Source organism: Diadema setosum, chromosome 4 (assembly GCF_964275005.1).
Source record: "Diadema setosum chromosome 4, eeDiaSeto1, whole genome shotgun sequence".
Taxonomy (NCBI): Eukaryota; Metazoa; Echinodermata; class Echinoidea; order Diadematoida; family Diadematidae; genus Diadema; species Diadema setosum.
The window spans coordinates 19457282-19479246 of record NC_092688.1 but is presented as its reverse complement, the minus strand read 5'-3'; the positions used below and the strand labels follow the sequence as shown (position 1 = coordinate 19479246).

Below are 21965 nucleotides of genomic sequence, written 5' to 3'. Positions count from 1 at the left end.
TTCGTAGTTTCACACGGTTTTAGGAACGATCGGTCAACGTCCGAGTTCAGTACAAAGGGAGACCAAAACTGATAATGTTCGAATACGAAGGGAATCCAAAACCTATGATTTTTTTTTTGGAGAATAGGTTTTAATATTGTCACACTGAAGGAGCAGCATTTTCTCATGGATCCGTGAACATGATGACACATAAATAATTGTCCACTAAGACATTCCGTGTAGCAGGACAGTCTCAAACGAAACATGCCTTGTACTCACTGAAGAGGGCGTTGACATCATGGATATTCAAAGAGTCATAGCACTTTCTGGAACGGCCTCACGGCTATTCATCGTACAATTGTATGTTCGATGCGTTAGGCTGATATTATGTGCGCCCTCCTTTTTTGTACTCTTTTAGCAGCATTTTATTGCGTGCAGCATGATGTCCTGTTAGGAAATAAGACGAGAACTCAAATTTTCACTGGGAATGTTGATTTGATATGATGTTAATCAAAAGTGACATTCAAACGATCAGTAATGATAGATAGCAAGTCAAAAGAAGGTTCGAAAAATGTATACGTCGAAAGGCAATACCTTTGATTTTGCTGTATGACAGATATACCACTCAAAAATACACATTTCAACTATCAACTTATTCTCATAAATCCCTACCAAAATATTTACTGATATGATGACAAAGACGTTGTGATAGGTAATCTAGCAGGGATGGTGCTGAGTACGCAGCCATTGCACGACTGAATCACCGAAAAAAAAAAAATCAGTGGACCGATATTAGCAGTTAATGCAGTGAAATCTAAAATGCCAAAGAAAGTTTCTAACTCAAACTGTCACCCTCTCCCTCTTCTTATTCACTGACGTTAATGTTCTCTTTTGTGTTCTTACGTCGGTGTGCCTTTTGGATACCCTCATGCCTCTACACTTTACTTCCTATTGTTATCCCCACTGGAAAAGAGAGTAGTTTAAGGGGGAAAACAGGCAGCCCGATGCTGTTTGTGTCCAATCTTCATTGCGAATTTAGAGAAGGTTCGTCCATTTGCCAGTATGGCTATTTTCTTCTTCTTCTTTTTTTCTCCGACAATATTTGATAAGCGAAGGTTTTCTATATCGTTCTCCCGGGATGGGAAATGAAGTCGTGTTTGTTCAACTAACAGCTTTTGATAAATAGGCCTCGAGCCACGTGAGACGCACCGTGCGTCGGGGGAACTCCCCTCTCGGCGCCGTGACATGCATCAACTAGATGTAGTCCGTTCCTGCCATTGAACATGTTACAGGAAGTATCTTTTTTTCTTCAGGCTACATGGAGTGCCGTTTTTATTTTAATTCGCTCTGCGCAAATTCAGAATCAGTCTTATTCCAGTCACTGAAAGTGAATGAATGCAATATACAGGAAAGGTTACAACACCGCAATGAATTTCGCAGATTGTGAAGGGGAATGTGATAAAAAAGGGAACTACACTGTATTGTCTAAATCTGTAAAGTGTAATACGACGGTGGCATTGTACTAAGTTTTTTACACACAAAAAAAAAATCAGAGTAAAAAAGGACAAACATCTAAGAATTTTAGGGAGAATGAAAATCTTGCGATGAATCTTATAAAGAACGCGGAATTGCGACGGATTTGGTCGCATGTTTGTGACGGCATTTGCAAAAATCTCTCTTTTTTTATACATAGATATACCAACAAGACTTTGTCTTAAACGTTAAAAGAATCTCCAATCTCTCTCTCTTTCTCTCCCTTGCTCTCCCTCTCTTGCAAATTCTCTCTTATCTCCAAATCATTCCACGTTTTATTGACATCTCAGGGTGGCATCCACCCACGACTGTAGCATCGACACAACATTGCTGTATGCCCAGGACCATTCCAATGCGCAACGCTCTCCAAATTTCACGTCCTCATAGCAAATACGACGCAATCCCAGATGTCCCATGAAGAGATCACAGTTTGCTTTTAAAAGGCACAAACGTGAATATCGAACCGGAGGAATAGATAAAGATAGAGAGAGTATGTGTGTGTGAGAGAGAGAGGAGGAGGAGGAGGAGGAGGAGGAAGGGGGGGGGGGGCGTGGGGGATGGGAAAGATGAGGGATCAAATGAGTCTCGAGTGCAGTTTATGCAACTTCGTTTGTTCGTTTACTAGTCAGACGACCATATTTTTTCCCCTCCCACTCCCTTTTTCATCCTTTTTGCTCCTCTGTCATCTATACGGCATGTTAATACCTTATTCCTAAACCCACAATTAGTGTTCTGATTCATGCGTCATTAAAACGTAATCGGTGTATTATTAACTGTATTCTGTCCTCTCTATAAAAGAGGATAGTTCCATTCAGAGCCACAGAGGATTGCTTTACAAGGGAGCATTGCGTCGATATTCATTACAATGAGTGTGCACAATCAAAACCAATAACCAGTATGATAGTTTGTTATTGTTGGTTTTCATTTGCATTAAAGGAAATCACTGGGGAGTAACGCAAGAGACACTTACGAACTCTGCGTAATACAAAGTGCTTCTTAAACTACAAGATTGTAAAGAGGAGAATTGTCGTAAAAACACAAACTTTGGCTTGTGACCTGTTAAAGTTGCTATAACAAGAGAGGGAGTTCAACATTACGGAAAGCTTCTTAATCCTCAAACTTTCATGAAGAAGGAGAAAAACACCCGCTAGAAAATGAGCGAGATAAATTCCTATCGAGAAATGTCATGTATGTATTATGTATAAGGTATTATAGCGCAGTCCTATTACGTCCAAGACAATGCAAGAATTTCCCTTTTTACGTAACTCCCGAACACATTCACATGCAATAAAATAAAGCCAACTGGAGATCTGTTGCCATCGCCTGACAGGAATGATAAAAAACGCAGTAATAATTGCCTATTACTCAAACAGGGTTGTACTCCGAAGAGAGTGATAGAGGAGTTTGGTTCGTCGCTTCGGCAAACATTGGATCCGAGCCCGAGGCGCCTCCTGTATTTCGCAGCGTCCGCCTTTTTTTATGCGCTTGCTTATTGTGGTGTGTTTCTCTGTATGACAATTACTGGTTGTATTGGATGCGGTCTTAAGAAGCGGGATGTTTGGGCTGAAATTGAGAGGTGCAGCGCCGTGCGTCACTTTCGTTCATGAAGTCTATCATTCAAGCTTGTTTTCGGGCAATTCTAAAGGTTAACGCGGATGCCGAGGCGGGGACGAAATGCGCTGAAATGGTGATGACTGGAAACGCGATTTCCCCCAACCAGTATGATCGCCGGACACTCCCTATAAATCCCTCCCCTGTACGAATGGCCCCTTTTAGTGAGGTCAACACAAAAGTGATTTAGGGTTAATAATCAATATTGATGTCAAGGGCATTACAGCCCATTCTCCCCTTTGCGAAATCAGTGGACCGCTTGGTTTGTGTGTTTTTGTTTTACTTTGTATGTATTATATATATTTGTATGTATACATTATGTATGTATGTGTTTGTGCGTGTGCTGTGGGTATCTGTATACAGTATTCCTGGTTTGTCTTTGTATATTATACCCCTGTCTGAATGGAACATTTAGAATGGCAAAATTATCTCCATCGACATTTTGCACGAATTTCTTCAGTTTATACTCATGCTCAGAATTATACATTTCGATCTTCTTTGATAATTCCACCATTTCAGATACTTTTCATTTTCATATTGGTCCCTATGATATGATAACCTTATCACAAAACATCTACAAACAAAACAATATACCACACACATACCATTACAACAGGTAATGATCCGTCCTCCTATTTTTCTTTTTCTCGAGTATTTTTCTTGAATGAGAAAAGGGAAAGCAAACCAAGTGGGAAATAGCCATTCTACATTAACATATCCCAATCTAATATGCACCAGGTCTTTTCAGTTGCTCCATCGCAGCGTCGGAGAAGACCCATCCATAGCCGCTCCTCAGGAAATATTCTTCCAAAGTCTCCCTCCCTCTACCCCGAAGCCGTCCTTTCCGCTTGTCAGGTCACCAAATGTGATTAAGAGAGAAAGGAAAATGCTGCAGCTGCTATCAGCAATTGTTTGAGTTGTCCGAACCAATATCTTTTATAGCATCTCTCAGAGAAGGTTGGGTACCCATGAAACGTTTTGCGAAAACAATGATATCATGGATGGAGCTATTATTCTTCCCTGAAATAGAGATGCATTTTCCCCTTGCGTTATATTTTGTTTGACAATAGAGAATAGTGCATACACACACGATCTCACTTTTCTCCCCCAGCAATTAACAACGAAACGGTTGGGTTCGAACCTGGAGCGTTCTGCTAAAATATCCAGATTCTTATCCACGGCAAAACTAAGCTTCCATTGTTGTTGGATTCTTTTGAATCATCGAGTATTCTGTTGTTGTTTTGGGAAGAGGATTCATTTTTTTTCCATACATTATCAATGTATATTTTGAAGAGCTTGCTTCAAAAAGGCGCTAAATCCATCATTTTTCAATGGATTTATATAGCGCCTTTTTGTTGCAAGCTCTTCATTTGTAGCGTGTAGTCTGAATCAGATAGGGGATGCGATTCTACGGGATGCGATTTTTGCTTATTTCACATCTACTGTAGACAATTATGAAACAGGGCAAGATGAAACGCGGATTATTAATTTTGTAAAAGTAAACGAGTGACTGAGCAACTCCTGCTTATGCTGGTATCTATTTTCGCTACATCGCACGCAGGTTTCAAGCATGTGTGTTCTAAGGAGTTTGTGCTGGGATATCAAAATGAATTTTGGTAGAAAAAAAAAAACTCTATTCCTGATTCTCGTTTGCATCATGATTGCACACATCTAATCATTGAGTCTTTGAATATGCGTTTCGTGCAAAAATATGTCTATAATCTTGCGTTCTTACTGTACTGCTTTTCGTTAGTTGGTGAAATCGCTATCACTGAAGTCATATACGTTCTGCCGACAAACAGGATATTCTTAAGTGTGTGTAATTGTATATGTCTGTGTGTGCGCATGTCTGTTTCCCCCCGCCTTTTCCTGCGAAAATGTGCGACCATAGCCCACTAGCGGTTTCCGTATTCGATATATAAGTTGGTGAAATCACTATCACTGAAGTCATATAAGTTCTGCCGACACACAGGATATCCTTAAGTGTGTGTAACTGTATATGTGTGTGTGTGTCTGTGTGTGCGCGTGTCTGCTTTGTTTTATTTTTGTTTTTTGCCTTTTCCTGTCAGCTATGAAAAGTGTGCGACTAACCCACTGCGTTTCCGGACACGATATAACTTTATGAGGTATAAAGCAGCTATACTCTCCTGCCTTTTTTTTTCCCGCACATGCAACAGTGGATTCATACGAATGCTCTTGTATCCTCTGATATCCATGTGATATAAGGCTCATCAGTGTCCTGTCTGATGATTCGCCGCACGTATTAAGCACTCGCTGTGAATATCATCATTCGTAAATAGTACAATTAAATTCACACTGAATGAAAAATTAGAGTATATATATATAGGTTTTGACCATAATTAAGCTTTATCTCCATGATACGACTATTAATTGTTGTTAGAAATCCCTGAGAATGAGGTGTTTTAAATATCAACGTTTTAACGGCAAATTATTTCGCTATGAAGTTGACCTTCAATATTGAACGGGAACTTAGGAAATACATTTGTAAGTCAGTGGACAGGTAGCTTGCATGCTGGCTTGAATCACAAGATAATGATTCCCAAATGAAATGAATGTCTTTTGGACAACTACATTTAAAAGCGGATAATGAATGCTAAGGAAGGGTTAGACATGTAAGACATACTAACTAATTTCGTATTGCATTAATGTTGTGGAATAGTTGTATTCTTGCATAATTACTTCAAATTGGGTTTCACAGAAGATAAGGACGTCGAATTCATTATTACCTGTCGCAAGTGGGTGGTTGTGTTTTTAGGTTTCTCTTTCTTCCTTTTTTTAGGGAAATTGTCAACCTATAACATTAAGACGGAAGAATTATGAATTCATAAAATCATAGGAAAATAACAAAATAAACAAATAAAAAGTAACAAATGAAAATAACAAAATAACAAAATAAACTTCATTATCAACTTCCGACTTTGCTACTAACATCAACTTGCCTCTTGAACCTCTGGATTCCCTTCCTCGGGATTATCTCCCCCACCCCTCCCTCTCCTAGTCGTCATTATTCTGGGTATCCCAGGGTTTGACCCTCGTGATCTCGGCTGACGGTGATATGACCAGTGGACGGGGAAACCATGCGGCTGCTAAAATGTCAGATTACCATCTGCATCGAAGCTGCCTCGGGCGCTATCGCTTATACCTCTGGAATTAGGCCTAATAATGCAATGACGATGTGGCGAACGATATTACAGTAAAAAGACGCCGTTTGTGGGTTTTCTGCGAAATGCAGAAATCGTTGTTGACGTCACTGCTTGTATACAAACAAACTCAGGGCATGACTAATAGACCGTCTTTATACATCAAATCCAACATTTTGCAGGGCATATCATTTTCATGAATTATGATATTTCATTCAATTCATTCTTTTTTCCATTTCCAGAAGAGACTGATGATTTTTTTTTTGAAAAAAAATGAATAATAAATTAAGGAAATGAATGTCAGTATCCCCAGTTCTTACGATAAGAGTAAAATTTTGTGCAAATTGTATATCCCGAGGGAAAAGTTTGGAGGAAGAAGCAATTTGGGTTCAATTCCGTGTGACGCCATGCACGCTTTTCAACTTAGACTGCGATCTTTAGCGATGTCCTTGTCTGGAGGTGGAGACCGTTGTTGAAAATAAACAAATCCTTTAAGCTATACACTCATAAACACAATCTCGTATCCTCCTATTTGACACACTTGATCTGACCTCTAGATAAATTACTGGGATAGACTGCAGTGTCTGTCAAAAATGCCCACAGTTTAAGATATTAGAATTCGCAATAATTGAGAATGGTGAGGGAAGACTCCAGATGCCAGTGGAATAAATTGAGTGTTGATGCTGTTTGTTTTCTGTCCTCCCCCCCCCCATTTGTCCCTCTTTCTCTCTGTGCTAACAGCATCTCACCAAATTAACATGAAGGAGACAAAAGTCGACACTAACACAAACAGCATGCACAGGCCAAGATTTATTCTCTTTAACGGGTGTACAAAATTGCTTTTTTTAGTCTTATAAGATATTGTTTGTCGTAGATATACTATCAAAATGGGTTTAGACGGCAGTACATACGCAAAACAAAACAAATTATAGAAAACTTAAACGTTGTCTGCAAACTGAACTTGATTGTTTTTCTTTTTCAGTGGAGATTCTAGACACGAAAGTAATACTTAGATGGTTTCACGTCCGTCGCAGCTCCCTTAAAATGTCCAAGCGGGCAAGCCCGAGAATGTATTTAGCCTTTGACTAAATGTGTGAGTATTGATTTAATCTGATGAGCATGCTTTCGATTCTCCCCTCCTTTAGCCCCAGCGTATACCGGCGAGTTTCTTCAGACCACATCCTTCACCTCAGCCCCACGCTTCTCGGGTGTTCCCACATGGTTTAAAAGCCATCCATTCAGAGAAGTCACGTGATATATGTGCCATTAGACGCCAGTTCCCTGCGGCCCGAATCAATGCACTCGCACACACACACATGCACGTGCTAGCTGCAGTGTGTCACCACCGTATATTATACGCCGTACCATAATGTGGTCTCGTTTTAGGTGGCGCCTCAGAAAAAAAAAGACACCCCATAACAGAATAGCCACTTTCAGGTGTTATACAATCTCTAACTACCATTCTGATGGAGTTTGATTAAAATCAAATTACCCTACATTCGTCGGTCAAATGTTAACAGAACTCCATCGTTAAACTTAATAAATAACTGCTGAGTATCATATTTTGTAACCTATCACTTTTCACCTCTTCACAACGCTTATCTTGCCTTCTTTTTATCTTTCTTTCTCTCTCTCTCTCTCTCTCTCTCTATTCCTTTTTTTCTCTGTACACATACACACAAGCACACACCTACGCACACACACACAGACAGACATATGTATATATATATATATAAATATATATATATATACACACACATATATATATAATTTTGGCCAATAAAGCATGACTTTATTCGACTCAAATTTTCGGCGTCCTACGCCTTCTTCATGAGTCTTGCTTTATTGACTAAAAATGCATTACCAGTTTGTTTCTTCATTTCTTTGTGGAGCCAATACGTGAAATCTCAACTTAACTCAACTATATATATATATATATATATATATATATATATATATATATATGTATATATATATATATATATATATATATATATATATATATATATATATATATATATATATATATATATATATGTATATATATATATATATATATATATATATATATATATATATAATATATATATATATATATGTATATATATATATATATATATATATCCTGATGTATATTGATTTGACCCAAGAGATTTGCATGAAAGATCAATGCCATACAGGATGAGCGCATGCCGCCCTATTTATAACCCGCAGTGTAAACCATTAGTCAAGTGATCTTCGGAAGATTCGCTCGAACGATTCCCCGCCGCCTTCGGTCGGTAATAGTTCTCCCAGATCGATTTCATCAAAGCTAGCTTTACGGGAAGGGAAAGCCGATACCCACTTTCCCCCCGTCCCATTCGTGGATAGTTTCCCCCTCCCGTGTGTTTTCCGACGAAACGTCACGAGTGTCAAATAACAGGTGGATTTGGGAATTCACAAGCTTAACGAACAGATTGATCCCAAAGTAGAGTGGCTGCCGCCAGGCGGGAAGTTACGACCACAGGTCACGTGACATCTGACGCCATTTACTGCCATCCACTATCAGCCAATCCTTACTGCAAACCATCACCTCAGTCCTTGCACTAAATATTGTACAGTTGCATTTCAGAGTCATCACGTAAAAGGAGATTTTGTTAGGATAAAAAAGAAAGAATGTGTTCTGAGAATTTTTTGTTTTCAAACTTAGAAATGGAGTCTGGCCCTTCTTTATAAGAAAGGATTACGAAAGGGGGCTGTTTTGAAGGAAGAAATGTGTTGAGCAAAATGATTTAATTTCTTTAACACAAAATGCCTCTTGTGCGGGGATGATCTCCCAATATCAGATCCTCTAATTCAATTTCAAAGTAGTGTCCGCCCCCTATCGATTCATTACATTCGAGCACCAACACGTTTTCCTCTTTCACAGCGGTGGTATTGACAATATTTGAGCCGTATTTTGGTCTGCCGATCATTATTATGTTCTTGAAAATGATGACGCGCAATGAAATTGACGCTTCAGAAAAGGGCGCGAAACCTCTCCCCAACTCGAGCAGACGGCAACGGTTGTCACGAGTGGCAGAAATACAAGCCAGCAAGTGCAAATACGGAAGGTAAATGTTCGCTCATGTGACATGAAGACACGATGGGGTGGTGTAAATTGATCGATAACGCTCAATGCAAGGACCGTGCGCGATGAAATTCATGTAATTGAATTCAGCCGAATCCTGTTGTGGTGGTGGTAGAAGACTATGATATCATGTTTGTCATGTTAAGTCTGCACTAGAATTTTCCAGTAACGCTCCGACATTATGTGGTATCATTCGCATAAATACCGAATTTGTAAAGGAAGAAAATGGATAAGTACCTGAATAAGATGCAAAGAAACATTAGCAAACGGAAGTCCATGATTTGTTAGACTCCTTCGCCCACGCCCACTCCAATTTTTCTAAGGCTCGACAGTGAATGAGGCGCCCTTTTCCAACGTCTTTATGAAGGTGATAAATGCGCTGACACTGACGGAGTGTATTCGATGAATTTCTGCTTCAATAAGTGGCAGACAAAAGACCATGTCCTTAATAGTGTTCCCCCGTCTCTATGAAATCGTCGAAGTACATCTTGGGGACTCGGTTATTACCTCGACAAGTCACTGGCGATAGCTCTCAAGTTCTAAACTGTCAAATTTGATGTAGACGCTCATCAGGTTTCGAGATAGCGATCTAATCCGCACCTAATCACTGATGCCCTTTGGAGGCGAAGATGAATGAGGGAGAGAGCAAGGTTTCATGCCGAATTAAATCTGCTCGCTTCCGAGAAAGGATAGAGCAAATAGTACCAATGCTGATACGTCTCCACGCATGCCTTTTCAAACTTGTCCACGTGAGAGAACATTGTGTCCCAAATTGCTTTGAAGTCGTTACGATTTTGCTGTGATGTAAATCCTGAAAACTGTGGCAGAAATAATGCAATAACCCGTTGAAATACAGGATATATATATGTTATGATGTATTATTCTCCTTTTTATTTGGGGGGGGGGGGGGTGGCAGGTAATGCTTTGCTCAGACGTTATTGCATGGACAATTATTTGCTCTTGAGTTGAAAAATTCAACCTACATAATTATGCACATTTTACTTTGTTTGTTTGCCCTGAAGCCTGCAGCCCCAAACTCTGTCATCCAGCATTAGGAAGGTAACGATTACTTACCTGTTGTCGAATCATAACAGGACATAAGACGCAGATGCGGTTTCATTTTCTTTTTTGTCTAATCAATATTGCTGATGAGAATTGCGGTCGAAATTCATTTCTAGCCTGCGACTTTAAACGTAGATTATTAGATTTCTATCCTCAGGTAAGATTTTCAGAATAATAAGGCCTTATAACAAAATAGCTCGTGCAAGAGAGAGATGCAACTATTTACACCAACCGAACCGAGAATTTCTCCTGAGAATCAGTCCTCATCATTAATGAATAAAGTTGATTTGGCACCTTGCAAAGCATATTGTTCCTTATTTATCTCTTCAAACTTCCTCTCTGGATATTTGATATGGTTTTTTTTTTCTTGTCTCGATGTTTTAGAGCACTTATACATCCCCTGGGTATTTTGAGCTTAGTTAATTGAACATGGTATATGTCATCGATATCAATTTAGTCATTTTAGAGTGCCTATTACAAACACATAATAAAAATCAGAATCAGAAAATATGGTACTCAATTTACTCTTTGCTTTGACCAAAATTGGAAAAAATGCACACGAAGGCGAACAATCTCAACATGTGGACAGCTACATAAGACATGAAAACATGCGAAAGCGGAAGGCGGATGAATAATTGTCTATTTAGAGTCTGGTTATGCATACATGCATGGTTTGAATTGAAAACTTCAGGCACATTGTACATGTTGCGCTAAGTATGTCATGTAATGATATTGACCTGCTTTTTTTTTTTAAATGAAGAACAGATCAGAAGAATATCTTATATTATAGCAATTTTTTATGGCATAGCTTACGACATACAAGAATTTTTCATCCTTGCCTTATTTTTTGGGTAATCATTATTGATGGGAAAAACATTACGCGAGAGATGTTATTCATTGTGGATGCATACTGTGTATCTTAAAGTATTCATCCAGGCAAATGAATATTCTTCGACGTCATCAATAACAATGCTTACATTTCGCAAACGGAGTACAGGTGCATGTGCATGATGTCATGAAATTTCAGGTGCAGTGTATAATGTCAAACAACCAATGGCAAACATTCTTAAATGAACTTCCAAGATGCGGTCGACCTACATGGTTATTCTCTTGGGGTTGCTTCCAACTTTTCGCATCACTTTCTCTATACCGGAGAATCAGGGAACTGGTCCAGCGGAGATTCCATTAACCTCGTTGTTCTTGGCGGGAATCCAGTTCACGTTTTTACCCCCGTCTCATCCCCTATAGTCGGAACCGTGAAATCCACCCCGTGTCGGATCGTCTGTTTGACGAGGGATTCCCGTGTTTCCTGTCTTCGGTTACTAGACTTTCGAGTCTCGCTAATTATTTTGAGAAGCTGCTCTTTTATTTCTTGAATTACACCTAGTAGATCATCTGCAAACTTCTCACGTTTGACTTGATATTACATGTACATGTGCGCGAAAGCTTCTCGAAGTGAAGTTAAACTTTGTGAGTGTTTAAGCCGTTGTTTTTTCCCCAAAGAGTTGGTTTTCTTTCAAGCAGCTGGTGGTAAATCAATTTTTCCCCCAAGGGCAATCATTAGTTATGACAAGATAAGCAAGTTTTGATGAGCGGAAGTATTCCCTAATTGGTATGGAATCTGTGGTACCGGACTTGAGTTCCAACGATATGCCCTCATTCCGTTTCTCGAGTACTCCAGTATTCTCCTTCGAAAATGGAGCCATACTTAATATACAGTATATGCGCGCGCACACACACACTGACACACGTACACACGAAATGTACTTATCTGGCTTTTCTAATGTAAACTCATGACCCATGGTTTTATCTCAACGAGTGTAATGCATGAAAAGGGCGGGTGAAATCATTGAAGTTGGATGAGATACAGACGATTAATGAGCGAAGAACGGCATATAGAATATAGTTTGCTAGCAGAAATACAACGATTACTCGATGTTAATGTGATGTAAAATTCATCTTGCAAGACATGAGATTTAAATGCAATCTACGTGTATTTGGTAGGCACCTGTCTATTTCAAAGTAGTATTTCATAACAGCATGTCTTCTTTTAACCAGTATGTTCGTTCTTTGAAATGTCTTCAAGCTAGTGATACATAATGTACCTGATCGACGACGTTATGGCAGCATAAGGTTACTACTACTAAAATGGCAATATTATAGTTTGATACTGTGAGACGCAGTATAGTAGCATGAGCAATGTAGGAAACTGTTAAACTTTGTTTGCTAACTATACCGATGTCAATGGCATTGTCTGAAACTTGTATGGAAGGTTGTTTCAGATTACCTGACATTTATCTTGTTCACGGCCTGGGGATGAGGTAGATATTGTCATCACGTCATCACGAACCTTCAGTTCAATACGGAGCTAAAGAACACTTAAATTGAGAAGGAGTGCTTTAATGATGCACTAGCAATTGTTGCTCTGGGAAAACATACATGGGGCACACGATTAGTTTTCAAGCGAGGCGATCAAATTGCGCGAGAAGAGGTTATTCTACGTCTTAAAAGGTGGAAATGGAATCATGGAATTACCAAGCTACAAGCACCTTTTGTTTGTCCTGGCATCACCGGTATCAGGGCTGAATCAAAGAGCGTATATGCCTTCATTCGTCTATCTTCTGTGCCTCATGGAAAGATCCTGCTATATCTTCGATGATTGATGGTATGCTTTGAGGGTCTCTCTCTGTGAAACGACCGGTGGAGGTGGTTTTGGATGTTTCTGACGTCTTCATTCTTCCCTTAAGGAGCGGATTAAAGAACCTGTCGCACAAAAAATGGGGGCTAATGTTTGCCCTGGAGCAGGTGAAAGCAAGTCGAGCTCATTGATAGAGCTAAGAGGTTTTATGATCCATCTGATGTTGACATGTTCGTAGGCTCGATAGCAATTACAATACAATCGCGCTCATCACGAAATTAATCAGCTGTCATTCTACCTTATGTGACGCGTTTCTTTTGAATTCAAAGTTTTTGTGTAAACATTGTCGTTATAAACCCTCGAACAGGTTAGAACGGCAAGCATTTTTGAAGACTTTGAGACATCAACTGACGCTTTAACAAGAGAAAGGAATCGAGAGCGAGGAGCTGAAAGGAACGTCGGGGAGTATTTCATGAAGCATTTTGTATTTGTCGGACAATCTTGCTCTCATCCAATCAAATGCAAGAATTTCAGTAGCCTGTAACAGTTTGTCAGAAAAAAAAATCTGACAAAACGCTTCATGAAATGCCCCACAAGGACGAGGATTATCATGACAATTGAATCAAATCTTTGCGCCCTAACACATTGTTATAACATTGTTACACGCATTCATTAAATGAAGTATATTATGGTGTAATGTGTGTGTGTGTGTGTGTGTGTGTGTGTGTGTGTGTGTGCGCGAGATACAAACACATAAAATCGATGCGACTTGCTGCATGAATCAAATAATGGAAATATAGCAGATTGAACCTTCAGCCCGTTCCAAAATGATACACATAATGAGAGGCGGCGAAAGATGAAAACGCTATACACCATTATACTGCGAGATGGTGCATGATACTAAAAACGTGTTAATCAACTTGTGTGTTTTATGACAATTATAAAACATACATCAATATATGAGACACAGGTGTGTTCTCAAGTTGGTGCTATCCTATTTAACAGTGAGAACATAGCAGGGCCAGCGTGGTCACGTGCATGCACTCGCGATGTTTTATTGAGCACATCAGCAGGTGCATTTCCTCTGCCATGGTGATTAACAGTTCTGCGGGATTGGAGTCGGCACCTTTCTCGCGATATGCTTTGTCGGGGCCGCGCCCCTGACCCGCGCCAGTCCACTCGTGGCTGCTGTCTGCAAAAACTGTCAATTTCTGTTTTTGTTTTGTTTTTGCATATTCTATCAATCTGAGTTTGCTTGGATAAACAGAGATGGATGTTTTTGTTTGTTTGTTTGTTTGTTTGTTGTTTGTTTGTTTTCATTTTCTGACATGATGAAGTTGTAATCGAACTGTGTGAGACTGGTTGTAAATATCAAAGGTGCTTGATGATAGTACTGGAAAGGTTACAGGGAAAGATTGATGAACCTTATACATCCTGCAAACGCATTCACATATCCCAAACTAAGCCAAGATGGTTACAATGAAAACCATAGAGACACAAAACCCGATAATACAACGTTTGTTGACTTCAGGGGTATGGATGGGATATACATTGCACACTGGCTTGCGTACACTGTATCCCGTCATAAGTTCACAAACTCCAAGCTCACAACAGCCATTAAGGTGGACCTATAACTGACTACCGTTGTTTTTTTTTAATCTAGTTTTGATCGTATTGCTAAATAGATTTTTGTTCAACTCGTATCATGCCCATGCAGGCGACGGTGATGTGCGACGTCGTGGTGCTTTATTTTCTAAAGAAGAGGAAATACTACAAAGAAGCGAAATTCCAGAACGTTGCCAGCAACGAGAATGGAGCACAGAAGACATACGAGGTAAGACTATTATTCTTTAACTCCCGCTCATTTTCCCAGCGATGCAATTTTACATTTTACATTTTTAATGTCTGCGGTCATTTTACATTGTTGCGTAAACATGTTTCTACAGATTTCAGTAATAAATTTTTATTCTGTCTTTTTTTGGGCTTTATTACTTGAGTTTCATTCACAGTTCTACAATGTTTCACCCATGTATCATTCAAATCACGTTTTACGTTATAAATAAGTATATAGGTTGACAACAACTTCTTGCTTTTAACGTTGTTTACTCTGTATGTTATTAATCGTAGAACATTCCTTGGTGAACGTTTAAGATAAAAATAAAACTTTATTCAAAATGTCTAGCATGGTTTAAATGGAAGTTAAAGCAGGGTGAAGAAGAAATTCAACAAAAGATATGGATTATAGCTTGTGCAATTTGATATTTCGGCATTACTCTCGATGCGTTTCCTCAAGAAAATGTGACGATAATATAATTATTTCACAAAGATTATGATACTGAATGGCCTTTAGACAACTTCTTCACAACTTGTTTTGAATTTTTGTCCCTCTTTTAAACTATAACCCATGATAGTCATTGATGCTACAAAGATATCTGAAATATGTTAGCCGCAAGAGTATTAATTGGATACAATAACACAAACCTATGTTTCGGATAGTGATAATATGTGATATCTCATCCATATTAAGTCAAGATTCAAATCGTTCCTGTAATGTATTGTATTCATAGATCTATTTCATCTTGTATAATTTGTTCGCTTGTCTCTGTTTCAGTCATTCAAGTTTCTCATAATCGCTTCATCTTCAACTGTCTTTGTGTTTATGTAGGCCTTTATTGAACTTTTGTTCTTGATGGACGACTAATTTCACGGTCATTACATCCAAAACACAACACACTGTGTTGCACATGTGGGACTAGTCCAGAATGCGAGCAAACACAACACTTCAACATCTTCCCTGGATGAAAGCAGGCTCGTTCCATCGCACTTCACAATAGTCGGCAATAATCATCACTAATCATCTCACAAACACGACCCACATTTCGTGTAAATATTTTCCCTTCATCCTTCCGTTATGTTGTCTTCATGGTTCTTTTCTTTGATCGAGGAATGGGTCGAATGAGTACCAGTCCGTAGATGACATACGCCTTGATTTCACTGCTTTGCATGCCGCCATTCTTTTTCACACACTACCGTAGCTTGTTCCATGCAAACCAGCGGGGGACACTAAAGGTCCTAGCCCGACCTCTCGATTGGCAACCAGGTAGCTTGGTACACGCAACACAACGGAATGGCACACGAATCTCTCATCGCAATGTAGGTACAAAATGCACAGCAGACAACACAAAGCAAACATTTAAACCAAACCGAAAAAAGCGAGAGACATTGCTAGCAAATCTATTTTACGTTGCTAGAGAGGATCATTCGCTTGTCACCATGCACAGCTGCGAGCAGTCGCAGTGCAGTTTTCCATTTTGTGGCGATGTGCGTAGTTCCACCGCTCTTATAGGACCACAAGGATTCCGTCCGGTCTTTCACCGCCTGTTTTTTATTCCAACATTTATGTAGCTTCTTCCAGCACCAGCCGTCTTTGCAGTATCTTGTCCAGCACTTTGCACTCGCAGAACCATGTTCACCACACTGCACACGCTTTTTTCTTTGCATTTATCTAATTTCTCACCCATTCTCACCTGTTTGCCAATTGTGAGTGTAAAGTGCGCAGGATTTTCATTTCCAGCGTCCTCTTAATTAAGAAGCAAAGTATCAGTCAAAACATAAAATATTTCGAAGATGGTTCTTTTAAGAAATGTTTTTCTTTCTGGGGAAGGGGAAGGGGGGGGGGGAAGTAAAAGCGAGAGTTTTGTTTCCCCAATTTCCTCGCAAGTAGATTACATTGGTAGTACTGTATTACTAACGCATTGATTACATGAGCAATTGGCAAACAAGTGTGATTCGCATTTTACAATAAATTACATTTTCAGCTTTCTTTTTCATTACTTGGTAGAGCAGGAAGGATATCTCCGAGTATTCACTCGGGAAGCCCTTCTTTATAGTCGTGTATTCTCTTCATCATCGATAGAAAGTAGCTGCCACATAGTTTTGTCCATTTTTTTTTTCAAGAAAAGAGCAATAGTGTCACACCGCACCATCTTTGTCAACTGTTAATATCATTGTATTTATGAAATAAATTGAAAATATAATTTTCACGAAATACCGTTGTTGTATAAGCTGCAGCATATATTCATCAAGTCATCCGTGTTTGTTAAATTTCGTTTCGCTTTGTAGTTGGCTTCCGTTTAGTCTGTTGCTTGCAGCGATGTAACCGTGTTTTTTTTTTTTGTCCTTTTTTTTCACCTGTGGCCGCTTAATTATGCATGCACTCATTATTTCCACTACGATGCATTGAAAGTAGACACAGTTTGTGACATGGCCTAGTTCGTTCAATCTCGAGCTTGCTATACTGAGATGCAAGTGTCTGTTCTTGTGCCATTCCGATTTGTTTGCCTAGTGCCTTCATTTATTTCTTCATCCCCTTCAGACCAGTTCATTTTTTTCTCTCGCAAAACTCCCACATCATGGGCCATCAATGCCTTTCTAAAAGTCATACAATTCTATAGCCATTAGCATCCTCACTTTTTGCGAGTAATTATGTAATCAAGCTATTTCTCTCTTGGGTTCAATACTTTCTGTGGCTATGGATCTGCAGCGTCCTCAATATTATAGCATTATAGCATCTTTAGATCTGCGACGCGAACGCTAAGACGACGCCTCCTCCTGATTGATGATGGAGACAGCTGTCTCGCGTATGTGCGGAACACAATTTTTGCCCATTATACCGTCGTCTCTGCATTCGTGTTGCAGATCTAAAGCTCAATGTTAGCCTAAAGTAGAACATGCTGTGAAGAGAGGATGATTTTGGAGCTTTCATGTCCATGAAGTAACTGTGACGTAACGTAGGGATGTCTCGCAGACGGCCTTTCATCCCCTTGCAACAGCACGATATCTATACAGTTAATGGTATAATGGTTGTAAGAAGGTGACTGCAATTGCGAAGGTAGAGGTAAAAATAGCAATAAGAATTGGGAAGTTGCGAATTAGTGGTGAAAAGTAACATGTGCTTAATACACATGTCGTACTTTATGTGTGTAGGTATGTTTGTGTGTGTGTATGTATGTCAGATGCGGGTATGTATATGTGCACCTGCGTATGAGGCAGTGTATGTTTTTTTTTTTTTTAAGGCAGTGATTGTATAATGTTCCATGTAAGCGCAGATTATGTATTGTATGAATCACATGCTGCTTATGCTACGTCAAGGAGTATGATTATATTCATTAATTACAGTATACCATCTTGAATTTCGTGCGTCAGCTCTCTCTCTCTCTCTCTCTCTTTCTATTTCCATTTTCCTTTCTTACAGGAGCTATCTTCCTTATTAATATATTATAAACAATAGCAATAACGGAATATATATTGAATGGAATGATGATGATGATGATGATGATGATGATGATGATGATGAGGAGGAGGAGGAGGAGGAGGAGGAGGAAGATTTCGTATGAATGTTTTGCGGGTTTGTATGTGTGGGAGTACGAGAATTAAATATAGGTAGAAGGATTGAATTGTCATGCGTAACGTATCAACACATATCTTTCTTTTTTTTCAGGTCGATCAATTATATTTTGTGTCTTGTCTTTCGCGTACTCCTAATATGACCTTGTTATATACACATCTAAAATTATATATTTTATATTGATTCATACAGGCAAAATAGACAAAGAAAACGATTGTCGAACACCATTTTTATGTTATATCATATACCCCTTGATATTATTTCATGTTATAATTGATAATTATTGTAAATGTGAGTTTGTCTAAATATACTTTATACTATATACTATATACAGAAAGGTTCTTTCATCAGAAAGCTGAAATACGGCAAACATAATTTATGATAAGATGGCGACAAAGATAGCTTCCGTTACATAATTCTATCATGGACTTTTCATGACAGATCGAAATCCACTGAAAAATAAAACAGGGCATTATGGTACAAGACTGTTATCATAATCTATTATCAACCTTTATCTATAATCACAACGTAATGAAACGTGACCACATGTCACATAAACTTAAGCCATCGACAACTCGACTCTGATGGGTCTATGGGGTGCTAGAATCGCATAGTATTCTGATGGTTAGCGAATCATAAAGGTAAAACAGCTATAACATGCAACACGTGACTAAATGTCCTATATATATTCAAAATTTTCTTCTTGAGGCTTGCGTTAAAAGATGAGGTTAACTTGTCCCAAACATGATTCTCTATTACCCAAAGACTGTGAGTGCGCAACCCATGCATCAGGATCTTACAGGCAATTCTCAGAATGAAAGGGATTTTATTGCCATGGTTTAGATTTAAAGTCACAGAGTACAAGGCATCAAATCTAACATCAAATAAAGATAAATGGAGTCAAAAGGGGCCTGAGCTTTCGATCCTAGCAGAATCTTCGTCAGAGGCAAAATGACCATTTTGGTCATTTTGCCTCTGACGAAGATTCTGCTAGGATCGAAAGCTCAGGCCCCTTTTGACTCCATTTTACTCCATTGGCTCGCCCTTATTGGATAAGCAGTTTTCAGCAGCTTTTTTTGCTAAATAAAGATAAAGAGAAAGAGAGAGAGAGAGAGAGAGAGAGAGATAGTTTCGAAATGAGAACGGCTAACTGAACTTTCAGATACATGATTGAGCTGAGCAGAAAAGAAAAAAAGAACGGTAAAAAGAAATCAGAGACAGAGACGGGAATGTAAAAAGATGAAAATATAAGTTTGTATGAATTCAAACGCATGTGTGTGTGTGTGTGGGGGGGGGGGGTGTTTGCATGCGCGGGCATCATTGATTGAACTAATTAATCGAAGAAAAGTGAATTGATGAATCATATTTCTCTTAGCCATATTCCTATAATTGCTGACGGATGAGCTAAATGACATCAACTGGAAACCGGAAAACGCCCCACTTCCCTCCAAAACATGAATCAGTCACCCAAATGTTTATCGTCATTCATTTCATTCATTCATTTGCGAAAGATCATAACTGAATGGAGGGTAGAAATAATGAAGCTAAGTGCCAAAAGTATTTGGAAAGGAGTCTGCTGTGCTAATATCCATGAAGAATAAAGTTTGTATCGTAATAAGAACTCATTATGTTCCTGTGTTGATGACATTTTTTCAATTATTGTAGATGAAAACTGCCGCTCCGATAGGGCATATTAAAAGAAATATCAAAACATTTCTATTCCAAGCCAGACCCAGTTTAATTTGGTCTATCTAAATGGAAAGGGGCACATATTGATATGTCTGAATCATTAAATGATTGCGGTAGAAGCAGATGTAATGGTGATCATATGAGCCTGAGATATATTATCTAATGCTGATTCGGGATGAGGGCAATCAGAGGATATAATTAGCCATTGGCAACTGGTATCCGGTCTCAGAACGTCAATTGGACAAAGCCAAGTGGTTGTCTCCCAAAACAAGGCCGGGCGATTTAAGAATTACACAAGATTAGAATGATGACTAGTATAGCGGTAACAGCTTAATGGGTTATAGGCCGAATCTGATCAAGGTCAAAATGACTGGATTAAGTTTTCTGGGGCAAGGGAATGTGCGGAAATGCATGGCTTGAATACCTCGAAATAACAATTTAGATTTATCAAAAGCAGATAATGTTTTTGATTTGTCACGTAAATGCTGAAGCGTAGGATCAAAGCTAAGAACCGTAATTCCGGATTTGATTCATCATAATTTTTTTATTAACCTTTTGTCAAAGGACACCAATTGTTATTGCGCCCATTTAGCTGCCATAAGCTCATTTCAAGGAGGGATCTACCTACATGGAGGATCTGAATCTAAACACTAAATTTAATCTTACCTATGATCACAAAACACAGATACACCATCTGAACAGAGACAGATATGCCAGTAGGGAAACGTTTAGGATTGTTGTTGTGGAAGTGTGAAAAAAAAAAATCAAAGGACGAAACATGAGTCTATAGACCCTGCCTAGAAATGAAATGAATATGATTATCTTGCTCTCTTATCAGGCCTAAATCATCTTCGTCATCTAGTAACACCGGTAGCTCATGGGGTGTGGCTATAATTATAAACAAGATAGGTATCCAGATTTTACAGCTAAGGGGCCCCAACAGCCGTCGCCAGGGGATTTGAACCACAGACCTCGTGATGGACAATCTGTGGTCCTAACCACAAAGCCACAAAAACGTCATACTTTGCTTTAGTCTCCTGATTCTATAGTGGAGAAATTGGATTCTTTTTATTTCATTGGAAATTATTAGAATTTATTAGAATTATTAGAAAATATCGAAAGATATGTTTTTATTTGTCATTTTCTCCAATGTTGAAAAACAATGAAAAACACTGCCGCTAAAAAAGGTAAAACATGAAGCTCTCCTCTTTCTCATATTCGGCGGGAATGCTTTGATTATCAAGATGGCATTGGTCTGATTTTGGTCGCTTTTGTAGTGAAGGAAAACAAATAATCCTTTTTTCTTTCTTTTTTTCTGGACAAGATTATGACTCTGATGTTCAAACCAGGTGTGCAGTAGCTGCCCTCAAAATAGCAAACAACTTTAAGTTGAATAACAGAAAAACATTGAGTGATAACATTTGATAACATTGGAGATTTGCGGTTCATGTTTGCGTATTGTATTTAATTTGAATACATACTTAGTAGATAACGTGCGTGTGTGTGTGTTTGTGTGTAACTGTAGAATGATACAGGTATGACATGTATACGCATAATATAGATATGATATTATAGATGCAAAAATAGAATAGCATTTAAAGAAAAATGTAGATTAAGCCAAAGAACTTTTAGGAGGTGTACAATTTCCTCCCTCTGGGTATTGGGTTAATTGAATATGAATAAAAGCCTCCTGTTTCAGCCACGTTTTTGTTTTTAGAGATTAAGCTTTTGTAGTCATCCTATATGGACTTTCAAAATGACGTTATTCACTATGAT

At 38.8% G+C, this 21965-nt stretch overlaps 1 protein-coding gene across 3 annotated transcripts in view; it reads left to right on the top strand.

Annotated features, from left to right (window-relative positions):
• The window catches only part of LOC140227589 (P2X purinoceptor 4-like), a 164952-nt gene that overhangs the window by 138201 nt on the left and 4786 nt on the right, over positions 1–21965 (top strand). For 2 of the 3 annotated variants that reach the window (XM_072308008.1, XM_072308006.1), the window contains exon 9: positions 14811–14927. In XM_072308008.1, the coding sequence (XP_072164109.1) occupies positions 14811–14927 (117 nt within the window). Of the gene's footprint in view, positions 1–14810; positions 14928–16128; positions 16207–21965 lie in introns of those variants that run through there. The other variant, XM_072308005.1, reaches the window with a different exon arrangement.